This window comes from Portunus trituberculatus, chromosome 18 (assembly GCF_017591435.1).
Source record: "Portunus trituberculatus isolate SZX2019 chromosome 18, ASM1759143v1, whole genome shotgun sequence".
Lineage (NCBI taxonomy): Eukaryota > Metazoa > Arthropoda > Malacostraca > Decapoda > Portunidae > Portunus > Portunus trituberculatus.
Window position 1 is genome coordinate 5,889,564 of NC_059272.1, and position 22,503 is coordinate 5,912,066.

Here is a 22,503-nt window from a genome sequence, read left to right on the forward strand (position 1 = left end):
GAAATAAAGAAAGCCCTCTCCACCTCCCTCTGACTATTTCATGTCTTCAGTTAAGATTCTTCGTAATGATGTTTTCCATGCCCTTGCTGGCCTAAACCCTTGGAAGGCTTATGGACCTGATGGGGGTGCCTTGTATCATTCTCAAAAACTGTGCTTCTGTGCTTACACCTTGCCTGGCCAAACTCTTTCAACTATACTTATGAACTTCTACCTTTCCTTCATGCTGGAAGTTTGCCTACATTCAACCTGTTCCTAAAATGGTGGACCGTTCTAATCCCTCGAAGTACCATCCTATAGTTTTAATCTCTTGCTTGTCTAAAATTTTTTAATCTATCCTCAATAGGAAGATTCTCAAACATCTGTCACTTCACAATCTTCTATCTGATCACCAATATGGTTTCCATCAAGGTTGCTCTACTGGCTTTCCTTACTAAATCTTGGTTATCCCCTTTTTAGAGATTTCATTGAAGCTTTTGCTGTTGCATTAGACATATCAAAAGCTTTGGATAGAGTCTGGCACAAAGCTTTGATTTCAAAACTGCTCTCCTACAGTTTCTATCCTTCTCTCTGCAACTTTATCTCAAGTTTCCTTTCCAACCATTCTGTTGCTGCTGGGATAGACGGCCACTGTTCTTCTCCTAAATCTATTAACAGTGGTGATCCTCAGGGTTTTGTCCTGTCACCCACACTCTTTCTATTATTCATTAATGATCTTAACCAAACTTCTTGTCCTATCCACTCCTAAGCTGATGATACCACCCTACATCTTTCCACGTCCTTTCAGACATGATCAACCAACCCTTCAGAAAGTCAACAGATCACACAGAGATGCCACACAGTGCCTGACTTCTAATCTTTCTAAGATTTCTGACTGGGGTAGAGTAAACTTAGTAGTGTTCAATGCCTCAAGAATTCCTCCATCTATCAACTCGACACAATCTTCATACAATTATCCACTCTACTTCAATGACACTCACTGTCCCCATCTTCCACACTGAATATCCTTGGTCTGTCCTTTACTCATAATTTAAACTTGAAACTTCACATCTCATCTCTTGCTAAAACAGCTTCTATGAAGTTAGGCATTCTGAGGTGTCTCTGCCAGTTTTCTTGCCCTTCCAACTGCTAACTATGTACAATGGCCATATCCGTCCTTGTATGGAGTGCTCTTTACATGTTTAGGGGCTTCCAATCACACAGTTTTATTAGATACGATGGAATCAAAAGCTTTTTGTCTCATCAACTTCCCATCTCTGACTGACTGTGTTTAGCTTTAGCCTCTTTCTCACCACTGAAACGTTGCATCTCTTTCTATCTTTTATCGCTATTTTTATGCTAACTGCATGCCTCCCGTCCTCTTGCAGCCTTGCTGCACAAGGCTTTCTTCTTCCTTTCACCTCTATTCTGTCCAACTCTCTAATGCAAAAGTTAACCAGTACACCTAACCCTCCGTTATCGCGCACTTATGAAAACCTGCAAAATTCAGTTTTAGAGTATCTGGAAAGTCGTTATCGTGCACACGTAGTAGTAGTAGTAGTAGTAGTAGTAGTAGTAGTAGTAGTAGTACCCATATCCCAACCACACACCAACGAATGTTTAGATGGGGGGGAGGAGGGGGAGGGGGAGGGGGAGAAAGATGATGATCATGAAGAGGAGGAGGAGGAGCCAGCAGCCAATCATAGCTGTGTATTCACGTCACGTGATTTGAATAAGGGAGCTGATTGGTTCCAGTCACTCTGCTCACCACCACCACCACCTCTTAGTCTCTCACATGGTATTCTGTTGTTCAGAGCTGGTCTTCTTTCATTTCAGATATTCAAATGTTAATAAGCTACTCCAGTATTAATCGTAGTAAATTTAGGGTAACAGGAAAATTTTTTGGAAAATTTTTCAGTTAAGGCACCAATTTATTTATTTCCTTTTTATTCTTCACTTCCTTTATCGCATTTTCCGCTATTGCACAGTTTTTAGGCACCAATTTCGCACGATAATGGAGGGTTAAGTGTACTCTCAATCATTCATACCTTTCTCTTGTAAACTCTGGCCCTCCCTACCTGCTTCTGTATTTCTATCTTCCTACGATTGACTTTTTTTAAGAGGGAAGTTTCAAGACATTTGATTTGTCCCTGCATTTTGGATAAGTCATATGTTTTTTTAAGGAAACTGGTAATCCAGTAGGCCTTTTTTTTTTTTCCATTTTTTGTTGCCCCTGCCAGTTGGCCTTCCTGCTTAAAAAAAAATGTCCTGGTATTAAATTATAATTTCCACTTTTGGCTCCATTCCTAGATCTTGTCAGTATCTGTCTGCAATTCCATACAGTCCTCGATGTTCCTTATTACTCTTAAAAGTCTGCAAACAAATTTATTTAGCTACTCAAGCCCTTTTGTATATCATTGATATATACTCGGAACATAATTGATGCCAGCACTGAACCCTGAAGCCACTGGTAACTGTGTCCCAACTTGATGGGGTGTCTTTTATCACTGTCCTCATTTCCCTATTTGTTAACTGGTCTGCCATCCAGTTTAAGATATTTCCCTGTACAGGTAACTTAATTTACATGATAGATGCGTTCCAAGAGATATCTCGTATATCAAAATTTGCATAAAACAAACATGTAATTCTCATAAGAAACAATAGATAATAGGGGGGATGTGGGATGTGGTCCAAAAAAATTTGTACAAAATACTCTTTATTTGGTTAAATTAACATGTTTTTATTAGGCAGTAGGCAGTAGTCACCTGCCGCCCGGTGGAATACTCCAGGAGAGGTACTTACGGGGATGTAGGCAGTGCTGCAGACTGAGTGATTCCCCGTGTCCTCTCTTCCCGGTTCCCTTTGTGGTCTCATTTATACAATTGAGCAGCTGCAGCCTGCCCTCTAAAGACAACTTCTACTACTTCCTACACTACACTACAACACCTTACACTTTTACACTCTCTTCAAATCAAAATTTAATAATGGCTTCACCACGCCCTGCCTCGGAGTCCCCCTCTGGGGAGGGGACCATAAATGTCCCCAGGTCGGACTGCCCTCTGCTGTCGACCTTGGGTGTCTTGACACTTCATCTAATACTTTCACTATCAATTTCTGCAACATTCGTGGCCTTCGTTCTAATTTTCAATCTGTGGAACACCACCTCTCCTCTACTAAACCTCATCTTCTCTTCCTAACCGAAACACAGTTGTCTGTGACTACTGACAGCAGCCCCTTTTCTGTTCCCTCCTACTTGCTCTATCCTCATTTTCAATCCAAAGCTGGATGTTGCGCATACGTGCGTAACGACACCACTTGCTCTCGTGCCCACAATCTTGAATCTTCAGAATTTTCTACCATCTGGCTAAGACTTCAATGTCACTCTCTAACTAAATTCATCTGTGCTGTATACCTCTCACCTAATTCCTCTGACTATGTAAAATTCTTTGACTATTTGACTTCCAAGGTGGAGCACATCTTATCTCACTTTCCTTTTGCTGAGATCTCCATTTTAGGGATTTCAATGTTCACCACCAGCTTTGGCTTTCATCTTCTTTCACTGACCAACCTGGTGAACAAACCTTCAACTTTGCTATCCTTCATGACCTAGAGCAGCTAGTGCAGTTCCCTACCCGTATTCCTGACCGCCTTGGAGACACGCCCAACATTCTTGATCTTTTCCTAACCTCCAACCCTTCTGCTTACTCTGTTAAACTTTCCTCTCCGTTGGGCTCCTCCGACCACAATCTAATTTCCGTTACCTGTTCTATCACTCCAGTGCAGCCTCAGGACCCGCCTAAGCGGAGGTGCTTCTGGCATTTTAACTCTGCTAAGTGGGAGGAACTAAGGCAGTACTATTCTGATTTCCTTGGGATGATTATTGTTTTCATGTCAGAGATCCTTCTCTTTGTGCCGAGCGCATAACAGAGGTGATTATCTCTGGCATGGAGCTATACATTCCTCATACTTTCTCTAACCCTAAAGCTAAAAAGCCTTGGTTTAACTCTGCTTGTTCTCGTGCTGTCAATGATAGAGAGGCGGCTCACAAACGGTTCCGTAGCCATCCAACTGCTGAAACTCATGCCCTATATATTTCTGCCCGTAATCATGCCAAATCTATTCTCCAACTTACTAAAAACTCTTTCATCAATAGAAAATGTCAAAGTCTTTCCAATTCTAACTCCTCTCGAGATTTCTGGCATCTAGCCAATAATATCTCTAACAACTTTACTTCTTCGTCTTTCCCTCCTTTACTTCATCCAGATGGCTCTACAGCTGTCTCTTCTTTTCTAAAGCTGAACTCTTCGCTCAAACCTTTGCTACCAACTCAACTTTGGATGATTCTGGGCATATTCCTCCTACTCCTCCACCCTCTGACTACTTCATCCCTAAAATTAAAATTCTTTATAAAGACGTTTTCCTGGCCCTCTCTGGCCTTGATTCTCGGAAGGCTTACGGTCCGGATGGAGTCCCTCCTGTTGTTCTCAAAACTGTGCTTCCGAACTCGCTCACTGCCTGGTCAAACTCTTTCATCTGTGTCTCTCTACTTCTATTTATCCTTCTTGCTGGAAGTTTGCTCACATTCAACCTGTCCCTAAAAAGGTGACCACTCCAATCCTTCTAACTACCGCCCTATAGCTTTGATTTCCTGCCTTTCTAAAGCCTTTGAGTCTATCCTTAATAGGAAGATAATGAGGCATCTATCAGCTCACAACCTTCTCTCTGATTGCCAGTATGGTTTCCGTAAAGGCAGATCTACTGGTGATCTTCTTACTTTCCTAACTGAATCTTGGTCATCCTCTTTAGGGACTTCGGTGAAACCTTTGCTGTCGGCCTTGACATATCGAAAGCCTTCGATAGAGTCTGGCACAAATCTTTAATTTCTAAACTACCCTCCTACGGATTCTATCCTTCTCTCTGTACCTTCATCTCCAGTTTCCTTTCCGATCGTTCTATTGCTGCTGTAGTAGACGGTCACTGTTCTTCCCTAAAACTATCAACAGTGGTGTTCCACAGGGTTCTGTCCTATCACCCACTCTCTTTCTATTATTCATCAATGATCTCCTAAATCTGACTCAATGCCCTATCCACTCCTATGCTGATGATACCACCTTGCATTATTCAACAGCGTTCAACAGACGCCCAACCCAACAACAATTAAATGACTCAAGGCGAGATGCTATAGGACGCCTAACTTCTGATCTTTCACTTGTTTCTGATTGGGGCAGAGAAAACCTGGTTTTGTTCAATGCCTCAAAACTCAATTTCTACAACTATCTACTCGACATAACCTTCCAGACAACTATCCTCTCTTCTTCAATAACACTCAACTTCCCTCTCCTCTACATTAAACACACTCGGTCTATCCTTCACTAAAAATCTAAACTGGAAATTTCACATCTCTACTCTTGCTAAATCAGCTTCCAAGAAGTTAGGTGTCCTATGGCGTCTTCGTCCATTTTTCTCTCCTCCCAGCTGCTTGCTCTGTACAAGGGCCTTATCCGCCCGTGTATGGAGTATGGCTCTCATGTCTGGGGATCCACACACAGCTTTACTAAACAAGGTGGAATCTAAAGCTTTTCGTCTTATCAACTCTTCTCCTCTAACTGACTGTCTTGATTCTTTAAGTCACCGCCGCAATGTTGCATCTTTATCTGTCTTCTACCGCTGTTTTCATGCTGTCTGCTCTTCTGAACTTGCTAACTGCATGCCTTCCCCTCCTGCGGCCTCGCTGCACAAGACTCTCTACTTCTTCTCATCCCTATTCTGTCCATCTTCCTAATGCAAGAGTTAACCAGTATCTTCACTCCTTCATTCCCTACACTGGTAAACTCTGGAACTCTCTACCTGTGTCTGTATTTCCACCTGCCTATGACTTAAACTCTTTCAAAAGAGGAGTGTCAAGACACCTCTTACGTTAACTGGACCCTCCTTTTAGATTTTTTGTTTTTCTTTCTCCTACTTTCCTCTTAACAGGGCCTGGCAACCAGCGGGATTTTTTTTTTCCAACACTGTTTTCCCTTGGCCAGTGCCCTTGTAATGTAAAAAAAAAAAAAAAAAAAAAAAAATTTACTATTCTAAATACTAGTGTATTTAAAGTAAAGGGAAAAGCAAGAAATAATAAGAGAAAGCAAAAAATGATAAGAGAAAACTACAAAGCAAAGAATACATAAACACAACACTCACTGCGTCACTGCCTTTACCACTCACACCACAGTCAGTCTCCATCTTCCTCTGAGCTTTACCACTTTATCAAAAATCCACTTATCAAAAATAACCCCACATGCAGAAGAAGATGAAGGACGTTTTGGGGCCATCTTGGTGAATTATAGGCAGATTGGTCTGTACTCAGTGCTGGCAGACTGCAAATGAGGCACGAGAAGAGTGGAGCTCCCACCTATCGGCCAGCTGCAGAACTCTCTGGCACGCGGTTTGAAATTGCGTCTGGTGCTCAGTTTGAAAATGCGGTTGGGCCAAATCGCGTACAGTATAAGCAAACCGATCGTGCAAATTGAATTAATTATAATATTTTTTCGGTCGCATTATAACAAAAACGTGTAAATCAAACACGTGTAAATCGAGAGTTACCTGTATTCCTCCAATGTGTTCTATTTTCCATAGGAGTGTTCTATGTGATGCTCTATCAAAAGGCTTTTTAATATTCAAGTACACCATGTCAACCCATCCATCTCTCCCTTGTATTTCATCTATTACTCTTGTATGAAAGCTTAGTAAAATTGTTATGCATGATCTTCCTTTTCTTAAACCAAATTGGGAGTTATTTATTATTCCATTTTTGTTGCATTACAATTTCACATCTTTCCTACAACATTAGTCAATGACACTAATCTATAATTTTGGAACTCTGTCTTTTTTCCTCCTTTGTATATTGGGACTATAATTGCTCTTTTCCATTCATTCCCTTGGTACCTTCCCTTCTCTTAGAGAATTGTTAATCACATTTTAGATTGGTTCCACCAGTTGTTCTCTACTTTCTCTCAGTGTCCATCCTGACACTCCATCTGGCCCCATTGCCTTAATTGCATTCACCTTTTTTAGTAATTTGCTAATTTTCTGTTTATTCACTACATTGTTTCTTAATCCTTCCTGTTTCACTTGGTTGTTTGGTTCTATGAACCCTCCCTCTTCATTAGATACTGATTTAAAACTCTCATTCATAAGTTCACTCATTTCTTCCATTGTTTCATATATCCTATTTCCCTTAATTAACTTGGTGATGGTCTCTGCCATTTTTCCATTTATATACTTACAAAAAAATTTGGGTTTCTCTTCACATCTCTTCACTACATCCTTTTCAAAATTTTTCTCCTCCTCCCTTCTTATTCTAATGTATTTGTTCCATGCCTCTATATACTATTTCCTATTTACTTCATTTTGTTGCTTCCTTAATTTTTTTGCAAGCTGCATCCTTACACTTTTTAGCTTTTGTACATAAAGCATTATACCATGTGTGTTTGGTTTCTTACTCTGTATTTGGGAACATATCTCTTTACTCCCTCATTATACTTCTTTAGAAATATATCATACTTCTCTTGGACTGTCTTGCCTGTCATGGTTTACTTCCAATCAATACTACCTAAGTAATTTATTAATCCTTCAAAATTTGTCTTAGCGTGATTCAATCTCTTTTGTTTGTGTCCCTCATTACATTTCAAAATATCCTGATCCTCTAACTCAATTTCCAGAACCACATGATCACATTTTCTTATTGGGCTATGATATTTGATGGTTGGGCAAGGCTCTGTTGTTTTTTGTGAATACCAAATCCAGTAATGATGGTTCTTCTTCATCTCTTTACCTTGTATATTCCTTCACCCATTGGTCCAATGTATTTACCATTGCCAATTGTAACACTTCTTCCCCACATTGTCCAGTGTGACTATTTACATCCATTTCTACACACAATTTACATGTTCGCAGTTTAGATCCCTCACAAGTAGCACTCTTCCATCCTTCCTTAACATATTGTCCAAGCTGTTTAGCACTTGATTTTGCATTTTTTTTTTTTTTTTTTTTTTTTTTTTTTTTTTTTTTTATGTACATCAAGCCTCCATGTATTAGTCTTTGATGGGACATATGTTACTATGGTCCTCCTCCTTTCCCTCCCACTGGTCCTAATTGTTAGGCTTAAAACCTCTGTCAGTCCATCTCTGTACTGTACCTCTTCCTTTATATATCCTCTTGAGCCATTATCAATACTCCTCCTCCAACTTTTTCCCTTTCTGTCTCTCCTCCAAACATTATACCCCTGCTCTTTAAAATTTACTTGGATGTCTTCACTTAATTTTGTTTCTGTTATGCACACCACATCTGGTCTTTTTTCCAATATATAATCTGTCATTTCTAGCATTCCCAAAATCAATCCATCAATGTTTGTATACATAACTCAGTGTATTTCTTCCCCTTCCCATACATACCATTTCTGCAGTGCCTCTGTCCTCTTTTTTTTTTTTCTCCTGGTTAATATCTCTCTTTATCCAAATGTTGTTATATTCTGTCTTTGCATATGTCATGTCTGTAGTACCTACTTATTTAATACATTGCACAGATTATGTCAGCTGGTAGTGATAGCAGGCTTGCAAATTGTGGAAAAAAAAGTCCCACAATTGGGCTGACTTATGTTGGGAGTATTGTAATTTGGAATAACAAATCAAACTGGAAAAAGGTAACAAGCGGAGTCCCACAAGGATGTTTCCTGGCACCAATTATGTTTGCCTTTTATGTAAATGATATGTTTCAAGGCATATAAGGTTACATAAGTATGTTTGCAGATGACACCAAAATAATGAGGAGAGTGACAAACTAGGAATACTGTGATGCCGTACAACAAGACCTTGACAAATTAAATGATTGGGCAACTAAACATTCTAAATGTTTGGTTGCAATGTAAGTGATAGTTTTTTTCTCTACATGGAACAGATTAGTCAATTTTTCATTGATTTCATTAGAAAATAAAGATCCAACTTGTATCCAAATCAGGTTGCTCCCTGGGTCATGGAATGGATTAAGGACATATCCCTGGGTAACACTGTACAAGAAAGTAATAATTTGATTGCAGTTGCTGGCCTTAGAGATTGTGACATCATAAAAACTTTTTTTTGTTACAGCCTATAGCATGTGTAGGCACACATGAAAAAGTGTGTGGGAAGCGCTATTCAACTTCCGCCCATTAGTGGTGCAGGCAATTTTATTCATAGTGGTACCCATATTAGGGCCCATATTACCACCCAAGTGCATCTTTGGTGTAACCACCTAGAACTTGGGTATCATGGTGACATGTAGATAACTTTAAACCACTCGACAAATGGCATAGTTTCAAAGCAGTATGTGGTGGGATCCCAATCTACGTGTGGATGTCTGCCCAGTCCCACGCTCACCACCTTAGCCACTACACCACTACCTCCCTATAACATACCATTATTTCTGTACCTACCTCTCAATATTCTGTTGGCATCCTCATCTCTCCAGACACTCTTGCAGTTATTTAGAGTAGAAGAGATCAAAATCTCGCCTGTTTGGAGAAGCGTTGCCTGTAATTTTGGAATAGTTAACGTGCCACATGGTGAGTTTTCTTTTCATTATTCCCCACAAATTTTCAAGAGGATTTAGATGAAGGGAATTTCCCAGTCATCAAAGAGGGCAATCTGACAGTTTCATACCCATTCTATGGGGTTGTCAGTGTGGCAAGTTCCTTTATCTTGCAAGATAAAGGGGGCCGCTGTGGTACAGTGGAACCATGCACGCTTTGGGGTTCGAGGGGTCTCCAAGCGCACGGGTTCGAATCCTTTCCACGGTCCGAGTGTAGGTTGGCCTTCCTCACTCGGGGCAACGGTATCCTAGTGGGTGGGCTTTGAGATTGGAGGTACCCCAAAAAGTACTCCCTTTAGCCCATAAATTCCTGTGAAAAGCCCACATGGTATAAAAAAAAAGAAGTAAACAATAGCATCTTCAAATGTCATTAGTAAATTGTCTGTTGAATTTCATATATTTTAATGGTTTAACCTGAGATTTTCCATCAATTCCACAAAACATCTGATATCACCATATACAAATGAGACTCACATCATGGGAGTATCAGGGTACAGTACTTGTGCCATGTATGTACTTGAGAAGATAAGGATCACTTCCTACATGTCATTGTACCTTTGCTGTCTTGTCATCAATCATAGAAAATGTCCCTTCACTTTATAACATTTGTTTCATGTTCCAATCATCATATTTACTACCAAATTTTACTGTTTTTCATTTTATTTTTGGTAACAAGTGGTTTTGACTTAGCTTTTTGGCAGTGGTTCTGCTGGACATCATGCTGGTTTCTTTGTATCATAGTCCTTAGAGACACATCAAGAAACAGGAGCCCTTTCCTTCAATTTCAGTTTCTAATTTCAATGTCTGTTTTCTTTCCTCACTTAGGTTTTGCTTTATGCTTTGGGACAGACATCTTGCCATCTTCTCTAATACTCTATAATTATATGAAAATCTTTAACAGTTTTTCTTCCTTTATACAAGGCAACCCTAGACACCATATCATCACAATGAGAAGTTTAGTAGCCTTTGGTGGGTGAGATAGAAAAATGCCCGACAATAACTTACAAAAGTGAACTTGGAGAAAAAAAAAAAAAAATCTTGTCAGATTTATACAGAAAACATTAATGTGTGGGTGAACCCAAAATCACTGTCTCTCTTGAGTAGTCAGGCCAGATGAAATCAATGCTCTGCTCTTCCATGCAACTGGATAACACTTATTGAATGGAGTGCAGATGCTGACACTGACTGAAGACTGCCTTTTTTTCTTGCTTGCTTTACATGAAAACAATTGTCATTTTTTATCAATTATTATGGATCATATATATAAATGAAAGAAATTGTAAGGGGAACTATTAAGTTGGTTTCCATACCAAATTCAAGTACAGCAATACAGCTGAAAGAGGTACATCTGACAACGTGGCCGAGTGAATGCAATCCTAGTACAATGTCTAAATGTGATAATTTAGAAATTTTATTTTTTGGGGAGGCTACTTTGATGTTTTTTTTATTCATTTTTGTTTTACAGCTTCCGTGAAAGCAGCCTTTTTTCGGCTGATAATGGTCAAAGCTGAATGTTCAATATATTATTAATAAAAAAAAAAGTAATGTTAATATGCATGCATCCTCAGGTGGAGCAGCTGGCCTTCTCCCCTGCCAACCTTGTGCCAGGCATCGAGCCATCCCCAGACAAGATGCTTCAGGGTCGCCTCTTTTCATACAATGATACCCATCGGCATCGCCTGGGAGCCAACTACCATCAGATCCCAGTGAACTGCCCTTACCGTGCCCGCCCTAAGAACTATCAAAGGGATGGTCCCATGACAGTGAATGATAACCAGGTAAATCATGTTGATATTGTGGTTTTAGTTTTTTTCTAATTTATATTTTAGCTGTGTTTGCAGGATATTTATTAGATAGAGCAAAATTTTAAGTATCTGTATTGTTGTTGCTTAATTGGAGTATGTGGGCATTTCATTATGCAAATGTACTACCCTACTCCCTTATGTCTGTAAACGTATTCTGTGAATTTTTTTTTTTTTATACATTCTCCTATATTCTTTCCAGATACTTCAGTGGTATATTACATTCACTAGTGTATATCTCAAAATATTGAATTTTTTACTGGTTGAAATAAAAGAAATATTGCACTATTCCATATGTCAACAAGCAACAGTCTCTGAAGTCTTCTGTTCTTTCATTCTTTTTTATTGGACTCACTGAACATTGATGTGTACTTCATTGCTTTCACCATTCCTTCCCTCTATACCATTGTTGTGGCAGATAACTCACTTCTGCACTCAGTGACAGACCTTTGACTGATAGTTTGACATACTTGTATTAAGTTTTTACCTGGAGTCATTACTTTTCTTTTTCTTTTTTTTTTTTCTTTTTTTTACCTTTAATAAATTTTCTTTTTGGCAGATGTGTGCACCCAACTACTTCCCCAACAGCTTCTCTGGACCTATGGACTGCAAACAATTTGAGGGACCCAAGGAGAAGCTTGCAGGGGATGTAATGCGCTACAATAGTGCTGATGAAGATAATTTCACACAAGTGTGCATCTTCTATAGAAATGTAAGTATTGAGTTGCTATTTTTATATCCTGAACATAGTAAAAACTTGGTATATGTAAATCTTGATAGATAAGGCTTTGTCAAAACAGATAAAAAACAAAACAAAAACAAAAAAATCCCTGCTTTTATTATATAAAAATTATGTACAACTGAGAACAAATTTTAGGATGGTAATGATTGATGGAACAGGAGTGCAGGAGACATGAAAAGTTTGGGAATGTATCACTGTATAAATGGAAATTAATCTGCTTTGCTCCGCTTTCACAGTAATGTTTGAGAGTTCTCATTAACTGCATTATAAAGGTGGACAGAATAGGGATGAGACAAAGAAAAAAAGTCTTGTGCAGCGAAGCCACAGGAAGAGAGAAGGAATGCAGTTAGCGAAATCAGAAGAGCAGTGGGCATGAAAATAATGGTAAAAGATAGCAATATATACAATATTGCAGTGATGAGAAAGAGGTTAAAGATGTTAGTCAAGGGAGAGAAATTATGACGAAAAGCTTTGATTCCACCCTATCTAATAAAACAGCATGAGTGGAATCTCCCATACATGTGAAGAATACTCCATAAATGGACGGAAAAGACCCCTGTACAGTGTTAGCAGTTGAGGGGAGGGGAGAAAAACTGGTAGAGACAACTCAGAATGCCTAACTCCATAGAAACTGTTTTAACTAGAAAAGATATGTGAAGTGTCCAGTTTAGATTATATGTAAAGGATGTTAAGTGTAGAAGAGGGACACAGTTGAGTGTCATTGAAGAAGAGGGGATAGTTGTCTGGAATATTGTGTTAAGTTGATTGATGGAGGAATTGAATATTTGAGGCACGGTATGCGAGAGGGGAACAACCCACACGACCCTTCTTTTGAGATAATTGCATTTAGTTTATCACTGATTACTACTATGAAAACGGTCAAAATGTATTACTAATATGCATCAAATGAAAGGTCTAGGGTAGTTCTGCCATGCTATGTGGTTTTTTATTCATTTATTTATTTATTTATTTTATTTATTTTTTTTTTTTTTCCTTATTACAGCCACAAATTTTATTCACCCCCTACTCTGCATTTTTATAAAGTGTATATTATTATAAGAGGTATTAAGTTTTATGTGTTAAGGTTCACTCCCATCCTTTATATTGGCTTTAGATATTTAAGTTCATTATCAGGAATAATGCCTTTATATTCCTGAAAATACCCTTAGCAGATTTACCAATCCAATAATTCCCCATTCAATCCAATAATAAGGGTTGACTGAGGATTTATTCCCCATCCTTTCACCCATGAACAAGGTTGATGCTCACAATTGTAATGGAATATATTGTGACTCTTGATGACAGGCACTACCTAGTAGTCTTCTTTCCTCTTTTGCTGGGGCTCATCAAGTCAGATATCCACATCAGCATCAGGTTGAGGCACCACAGGGGCAGGGGAGTTAACACATTCATTGCTTGATGAAGACGTGTTATAAACTACAAAAAAAGTGCTGAGAATCAGGATAGTAGCCTGTGTAGTGAAGGCAGAGGCCAGTGAGGTGGTGATGCGTCACACGTGGTGGGAGGATGACAACAATAACACACTACGCTAGACTGTGATTGGCCAAGCGCGATTATGCAGCTAAATGGTCCATTTTCATCATGCCATACATATCCCAGCACATGCAGGCATGTCCACTTGCGTACAGGAAAGAGTTAGTCTGATCCACACTATGGCCCAAATGAAGTTACTTTAGGTCTTACCATATTTGATGGCTTACAAGACACATGGCCTCATAAGACGCACCCGCTTTTGGCAAACATTGAAATGAAATAAAGATAAATGAACAGATTTAAGCTCTGAATATGAAGTGAAAAATTTGCATTTAAAAACTTAGATCTTTGCTAGTAGGCTACACACCAGTCCTGCTGTGACTTGTGAGATGTAAACATATGCAGTGGTACCTTGAGATGCGAGTTTAATTAGTTACGTGACGGAGCTCATATCTCAAAATTTTTCCCATCGAAATGTCATTAATCCATTCCAGCCTCCCCAAAAAGACCACCCCTATTTTTTTTAACAATGTTTTTAGGTAAGAAAAAGGTATTTATGAATAATAATAATAATCACACAGAAACCAAATAAAACCTAACAAAAGATAATATGAACAGGCAACCCCCGCTTAACGAAGGTTCACACAACTAAATTTCGCTACAAAGAACGTTTCCTTTTACTACCATCTGCTCGTTTAACAAACACTAAACTCGCTTTAACAGAATTTTATCCAGATAATTTTTTCCAAGTTTGAATGAAAGTCTCGCCATATCACGCAAGCCGACAGGCTTTTTAACCCCTTCCCCAACAATTTTTTAGTTAAAAACTTCTTTTTCAGACTTTTTTTTTTTTTTTTTTTTTTTTTTTTTTTTTTTTTTTGGTTCTATATAGTATTTTTCATGCTGATTATGAAAACAGCTTGTAATTACTGTTTTTCCCCATTTTTGTGGTTAACTTTTTATTTTGAAAATACCTTTGTAGACATATACGAGTTAACTCGTCTTCCTATAAACTCCAAGCTCTCCCCTCACCTCCCTCCTCCTCCTCCTCCTCCTCCTCCTCACTTGTTAAGAAATATTCATTGTCTGATGAACTGGCAGTGTCATCAGAAGTGTTCAAGCTTCTGAGGGAAGGTTCATATTCGCTATCTTCCTCAGAACTAGACATTTGGGGTGTAAATTATTTGAAAAGGGTACAAAAAATAAGTGGTAATGTGGATGAAAACAACACCCATGCGATGACAGTGGTTGCCGGAGTAAGTCTAGTAAGAGCATCCTTGAAATCCCACCGCTCCACCCTGTCGCCTCTGCCAGGCATACGATTTGACGAGAATACTCATTTCACACGTAGAATTGCTTAGAAAGGCTCAGAATCAACGAGTATATATGTCTGTAGCTGGTTTTTGAAGGTCAAGTTTTAGACGAGTATACTCATCAACGACTGAAAACGGAACATTTAGTGAAAACAAATATATATGTCTGTAGCTGGTTTTTTAAGGCCAAATTTTAGACGAGTATACTTGTCGACAACTGAAAACGGAACATTTAGTAAAAACGAGTATACTCATCTCTGCCGAGGAAGGGGTTAATACACCAGCACCTCACGTGGACAAAACACACACCATTCACTGCTCTACCCTTCCCCACTCTTAGTTCAAAACAATAACAGAGTCCAGCAGCAGCTTGTCTTCCCTTGCTCAACATGCCATCAAAACGCCCTGCAATGTCGCCTAGCGTTGCTAAGAAGACCAGGAAGTCTCTTACTCTCGAAGTGAAGCTGGATATTATTCACAGACACGAGAGGCGAGAAAACTAATAGCATTGCTCACCACCATGGCTTGACTCCATATACTGTCTACTATTTTCAAGTCAGCAGACTATTAAGAAGGCTGGTGAGACCGTATCTTCCTTGCAAGCTAAAAGAACCATCTGAACTCGTGACTCTGCAATGGATAAAATGGAAAGTCTTGCGGAAATGTGGTACATAAGTTTTGTATGCAGTACAATGATGTGCTCTTTGTTTACATTCCATAGGTTGCCAGCTAGTGTCTTTTCTACTCCATTCTCTCTCCCTTCATAAATTTAAGATCATCAAGATTATAAAGTTACTTACATACATACTAGTGTAGATTATAATGACTTAGTCTTAAATTAAGCTGCTTAAATGTTTAACTTCATAATTTTGACTTTCATTAAACCTTTTACTGTACTATGATACACTTGCTTTGTTTACTCTCAATAGAAGTTCAAGTCAGGGGTTAAACTTGTTATAATTGGTTTGCTTAACGAAAATTCGCTTAACGAACGTTTTTTTTAGAAATGTAACCCGTTCATTAAGCGGGGGTTGCCTGTATATTTATATTATAAAGTATATTTATCTTGGAGGATGCATTCCACGGGACATTTCCCTGCCGCATTCCCAAACCTCACTTGGGATTGTCGATCAGCTGGAGTGTACAAATATAGCCACCCACAGAAGATTGGCTGCTCTAACAATCACAGAAGAGCTCAATGACAGTTCTGTAAAATTTATTCATTGAGTAAATGAAGTTTTAAGTAGGAGAGAGAGAGAGAGAATATAGAGGCCGCACCACGCACCACCGACCACCATAGTCGCATAGTCAGCATAGAGAGAGGTTTGTTTACATTTTTCCCTCCTTCCATGATAAGTGTTGGTGGAAGAGATAGGTAGTGGTAGGAGAAATTTGTTTTGCCTTTTCAGTTATGTATACATGCATACTTTATCAATGCATGAAAATATACAAAATAACAGCAAAAGTTTATTTAGTGTTCTTACCTTGAAGACATACGTTTTTGGCTAATGGTGGTAAATGGTAGAGGAGGAAGAAGGAGGGAGGAAAGGATGCAGGCACCATTCACACATAAATATTAAACGTAAATTAAAACTGCACTTTCTCTAAAAAATGAAAAAAATGTCAGTAAATAATGTGGGAAAAAAAAAAAAAAAAAAACAGTGCATGAGATATCTCCCACAAAACACAGATACTAGCTCGGGTGAGGTTTGAGTGATACACTGAACTGCCGACTATAGCAGCAACATCCCCAAGCATGACTTGTACCTCAAAATGCATCATAGAAAACTGTTATCAATGAAACCATAAACAAGAAGAGAATATCAAATGAGAAATGTGTCAGAGGAAATCAGAGTTAAAGAGCAGAGTGCACTTTGAGTAAGAAAGTGGAGGAAATTATAAGAGAAAGCAAAGAGAGTAGATGAAAAATTTAGAAGAAGGGCTGAGTGAAAACCTTAGAATAGCTTTGATATTTGATGTGGCATAGAGGTATAAAATGCTGGGTAAGTAGAGGTTACCTCTATATGAAGTTAAAGGTTGTAGAAATAATTGTAAAAGTTAAAGCAGAACAAGTTTGTTAAGTGTCCCAAGGAAAGCTCATGAGAGAATCTTTACTCAGAGATTGAATGAAGTGACTGAAGTGAAGATCAGTGAGGAACGGAGATTTAGATAAGGAAAGTGATGCATGAATTTGATTTTTTGGAATTATTGATAATAGATAAGTACATCAAAAGGATGAAGAGTTTTTTTTGCAGCCCTCATTGACATAGAGAAAGTATTTGGTAGGGCTGACAAAGAAACTGTCTTGGATGCTCCTGAAATTTGTTATGTAGTAGGAGGGCAATGTTGAAAGGAACTGTGGGTTCTTTGAAATAAGGATGTACTGTATGTGTATGTGTGAGGGTGGAGGGAGAACTTGGAGAAGGTTTTGCTGTTGGAATAGGAATAAGATGTGATTTTTCTATGGTTATTTTACATTTTTATGGATGGCTTTATGAGAGAGATGAAAGTTAAAGTTGAAAATGTTGATTCAAGACTGAAACTGAATGAAGTGAAATAGGCCATAGTTGCATGTCTGTTAGTTAACGGCAATCTTTACAGGAGATAGTGACAGGGAAGAGGATGGTGAACATTTTTCATTGAGTGTGTATGAAATGGAAACTGAAGATGAATGCCAAGAAAATAATGTGATGGTGTTTGAGAGGAGAGAAATGGAAGCATGTGACTTTAGGATATCTTATTGTATGGGCCAGCTGAGAATGGTATAAGGTGGTTATGGAAGGAGAGGAAATGAGGAAAGTTAATTAATTTAGTATCTGGGAACACTGCTTGGTAAATGTGGTGAGATGGATAGAAAGATAATAGAGAGGGTTGTGAAAATTTGGCATGTCCTAGGATTATTTGCAGGTCATGAAAGATGGAAATGTGTCTATGGATATAAAGAGAGTTTAAGAAGTAGTATTCTTCTACCACATCCAGAGACTTGGATGTGGAATAGGACAACAATCAAGAATACATATTATGGAAATTGAATACCTGAGTAAAGTATTTAGAATGACTATGTAGATAACAGATGATCACAGTGAAAGTGTATATATGAGAAATATGGTACGAGTGCATTGCAAATAGTGTGTTGTGATAGAATAGGTGAAAAGAATGCTGTGACATTGAATGGTCATACAGGGAGCATGAAAAGTTTATAGTATGTAAAAAAGTGTATTTGTGCCAAGTTGAAGATGCTGATTGGAGAGGAAGGCCATGTGGAAGATGGATGGACAAGGTAAAGTAGTATGTATATGTGAAACAGATGCTAATAATGGCTAAGCATTTGAACATGCAAAAAGGGAATATTTGGAAATGGGAGCAGTGAAGGCACTTCTGCCATGGGGGTGCCACTGGAGGGAGTGAGGTAATAGAGATCAATAGGATAGTAGAAGAGATTTTCATATGTAAGACCTATGTTCATTATATCACATTATTTGTGCTTCAGGTGCTGAATGAAGAGGAACGGCAACGATTGGTGAACAATATTGCTGGCCATCTTGTGAATGCTCAGGAGTTTTTGCAAGAGAGGGCCATAAAGAACTTCTCTCAAGCCTGCCCTGAGTATGGTGCTGGCATCAGGTCTGCTTTGAACCGCATCAAAGCAGCACAGTCATCAAATTCCTCTGCTATCCATGCAGTGGCAGCCTCCAATGCCAAGTTGTGAGCAAGTTTGACCACTTCACACTCTATTAATATTACATATACAGCAGTCAGTTATCAACTGAATGTCATCCAGAATATATCCTGATACATTAGAGACTCAAAACTCAAACTTAATTAATTCCAAATGGCTGTTCAAGTATCAAAAGGTTTTTACTACCAATACCTATAAATCATGTAATTCATTCTAACCATAGTAAAACCTTTGTGTACAAAAATTTCAGCATAAAAAATTTGTATTATTTTCATTTGTACTTACCATAAGTGAAAGCTGGTGATGGATAACATAGAAGGGTGGGGAGGAGGGAGGTTATTCATTAGAGGACCAGTCACCATCCATGAAAATGTCTGGTAACTTGTCTCCTGGTGTGAGTGAGTCCTGTGGCTGTGGCTCACTAATGCACTTGCACTCTCACTTGATTCCTTATTTTCACCATTAATAAGCCTCTTTGGTGTCATTGTAAGTTTCTAAATGAAAAATTACAGACAGAATGCAGGAGAATGTTGTTCTCACAACCATGTCGGGACAACTGGCGGCGGCTGGGGAGGGAGAGGCCAGGAGCCTTTGTTTACAACAATGTGTGCTAACATTTGAGTACCAAGTCATGTACCAAGTCGAACTTTTGCATTCAAGTATCGAAAAGTTTGACTCCAAAGGCGTTTGAGTTTTGAGTCTTCACTACATATTTGTTGTAACCACATGTATGAAAATTGTTTATTTCTCACTACAAACTTGTTTTTAAAATTTTGAATATTCATTTGATAATTCTGTGGATAATTCTTACTGAATGGATAATTCTTTTGTTACTGGGGAGCAGTGATTCTTTGGAATTGGAATAACACTTATGATTTACTATACTAATGTTACTGACATGAATGCCACCACATAATATTGTAAATAAAATCAATATAAAAAGGTATTATGCTATGTGATGATCATCTGCATGTAAACTTATTTTTTTCGTTCTTTCTGGCCTCTCATTTGTTATGATGTTACTGATTATTTTTAGCAAATTTTCTGCAGTTACACTGAAGTATGGTCACTCAAGTATAGCTTTTCTTTGGTGCTCATCCTTGTCAAAAAGAAATCCTAATATATTGGAGGAAGACTTCAACACAACAAAGTATAGGCTGTGAAATTAATGTATGTACAGTTGTTACACTAATCTCTTATTAATTAATAATCTGATAGACATTCATGCATTATAACTCAGTGATCTTATTAGCTTTCATTTAATAAAATAAATAGCTATTTAGTAACCTGTTGTAACTTAATACATTAGGCTGAAGGCTTTTTTCTTAATTTCAAAAGCTTATAATTGAGTAGAAAATCATTTAAATATATATTCAGTGAGAATACCTACTATTTTGATGGATATATTTACAGATTTCTTATTTGGTGAAGATGGGCTTCAATTAGATTAAAAGGGGAGGGAAATAATATAGTTGTCAAATTCATCATAATACCTGTTTCTGTATAATGCTGAAAATAAATGTTCTAGGATCAATCAGTGTATTGCTTTTTTCCTATCTGAGATTGATATGTCAGATGGTTAGTATCTTACTCTACTCTCCAAGGAAGTCATTCATGTGGTGCTTCAACAGCAATAAATTATCACAATAATGATATCAAGTTATCAGTTAACCAATTTCTTGTGCATTATCATTCATAAATATCACCAATGCTTTTGGTTCCAAACTAGAGATAATCAATAGTTTTGATTTAGAGAATTTAAAGAACATGGACATGTTGAAGTTTTTAGCTTAGAATTGGAATTTTGGATTTATCAATTTATTGGTTATTGGTTACTGAGCAATAAGTTTATTGTCAGCTATTGATTATTGGTTATCACTGATAAGGATATTGTTACTGATTCATTGGTTGATATTTTTTTCCCATTATGAAGCTCACGTAAGCTTGATACCATTTGTAACAGCTTGTAATAAAGTGCACTCCTCTCACATATGCTTGCAGTATATTTGTCACCATTGCTTGCCTCAATATTATATGTTTGTACATTTTACATCATAGCTCAACCTTTGCTCAAGATGGACCACTTAGTTGTAGCACTGCTCTCATTAGTAATTACATAACTCAGGTATGTCTCTAGAAAATAAACGTTATGTCTTGGAGACAACTTATTGAAATACTCTTGAGTTATATTACTGGGTCATTCTATCATGAGGAACGTTACGTTTGGAGACAACTTATTGAAATATTTTGAGTTTTATTACTAAAAGTGTACAAGATAATATGAATGGCTATTGTATGCTATGTTACCAATACTTCAGTCTACTTCATACCACATTCACTTTATTTGTTTTGATTTAGATTTCGTATGTATTTTCTAAAGTTACATGAGGAATGTTACTGCAATGCTACCTCATCTCTGACTTTGCCTTCATAATTTCATAATCTCTGTGATTTAACTGATCAATTAAGGAGTGCTTCATATCAGTAATAGATGAATATAAAAGCAATGTACTATAGCCACAGGATTTGGTTGTTCCTGATAATTAATGTGCTACGAATGGAAATATGACTGTCATACACGTAACCAAAAAAGTGAGACACATTACTTGTGGGATTTCTCTTGAAGTAAAAAATAAACATTAAACATTCCATTTTCTGACACTGACTCAGTGACTGCAACATAATGTTTAGATGTCTTCTAACTCTTTCTAGTTGTATACTGAACCAGTACATAGCTACCTGGTATTGCTTGGAAGCTGGTTCAACTTTGACACTGGTCTTATTGTTTGTATTCATTTGACTGGCATGAAATTTTCATATATGACTGTATACATTGGTGACTTCCTGGAGTATGATGGAATGATAAGGCATCAGATCCCCTCATGTCTAGAAAATATTCACTCAGGTGCAGTTACATCCTGCCCGCTGTGTCAAAAGGACATACAGTGGTACCTTAGAGCACGAATGCTTTTGATTACAAACAATTTGGATTACGAACAAAAAAATTTTTTTTTTTTGCATTGGAGGCGCGCTTCTTTATGCCACACAGTTTGTTTATGCTTGAGGCTATCTGTCGTATATCAAGGCCTGTCATTGGCCCATTGTTTTCAAGATGGTGGACACTCAGCCAATCATGTATCATCTTTTACAAGGATATGTTTGTGGAAATGTGAGGACACCAAGCGTGAGGATGGTGAGAGCACTTATGTCAATATGCTGTATTTTATCATTTTTTATGTATTTCTTGGTGAGATATAAGATATACATGTATTTCCATGGATAAGTAAGCAGTTCAGAAATATATTATGATGCATGAAAATATTGGAATAATTATTTTTGTCTCGTTATTGGTTTAGATAAGAGTGCATAGTGCTGGCTTGATGGAATCGGCTGAGGAGGATGTGTTGACACTTGTTTCTGACCGCGAAGAAGTTGAATTTTCATATTACAATTTGCTTACTTTCCTGCTTTATTTTCCATAATGAATGCAGTATATCAAAGAAAAACTTATTGGCTTATATAAGAGTGTGTGGTGCTGGCTTGATGGAGTCACATGAGGAGGATGTGGTGACCACGAGAAGTTGAATTTTCATTATATTACATGTTGCTTACTTTCCAGCTGTATTTTTCTATCTTCTATAGTTATAGCATAGTAATAGTAGTAGTAGTATATGTAGTAATAGTATGCAAAAAGTAAGAAATTAGGTGAAAAACCTAACCTCTTGGGAGGTGGTATGGAACGAATTGTGATTTCTTCCATAAGAATACATGTATGTATTTTGATGCTTTGGAGTAAGAACAAAATTTTTAACTGATTAAGTTTGTATTCCAAGGCATCACTATTTTTTTTCCGATCTACTTGTTTACATGAGTGGCAGCCCTTTCAAG

The 22,503-nt window shown here is 37.8% G+C and overlaps 1 protein-coding gene across 1 annotated transcript in view; it reads left to right on the forward strand.

Moving 5' to 3' along the window:
- The window catches only part of LOC123505620 (catalase-like), a 58,340-nt gene extending 38,191 nt beyond the window's left edge, over positions 1–20,149 (forward strand). Inside the window, exons 8-10 of the mRNA XM_045257155.1 lie at positions 11,154–11,363; positions 11,947–12,099; positions 18,427–20,149. Of these exons, the coding sequence (XP_045113090.1) occupies positions 11,154–11,363; positions 11,947–12,099; positions 18,427–18,645 (582 nt within the window). The 3' untranslated portion in view covers positions 18,646–20,149. The remainder of the gene's footprint in view (positions 1–11,153; positions 11,364–11,946; positions 12,100–18,426) is intronic.
- The last annotated feature ends 2,354 nt before the right edge of the window (positions 20,150–22,503 follow it).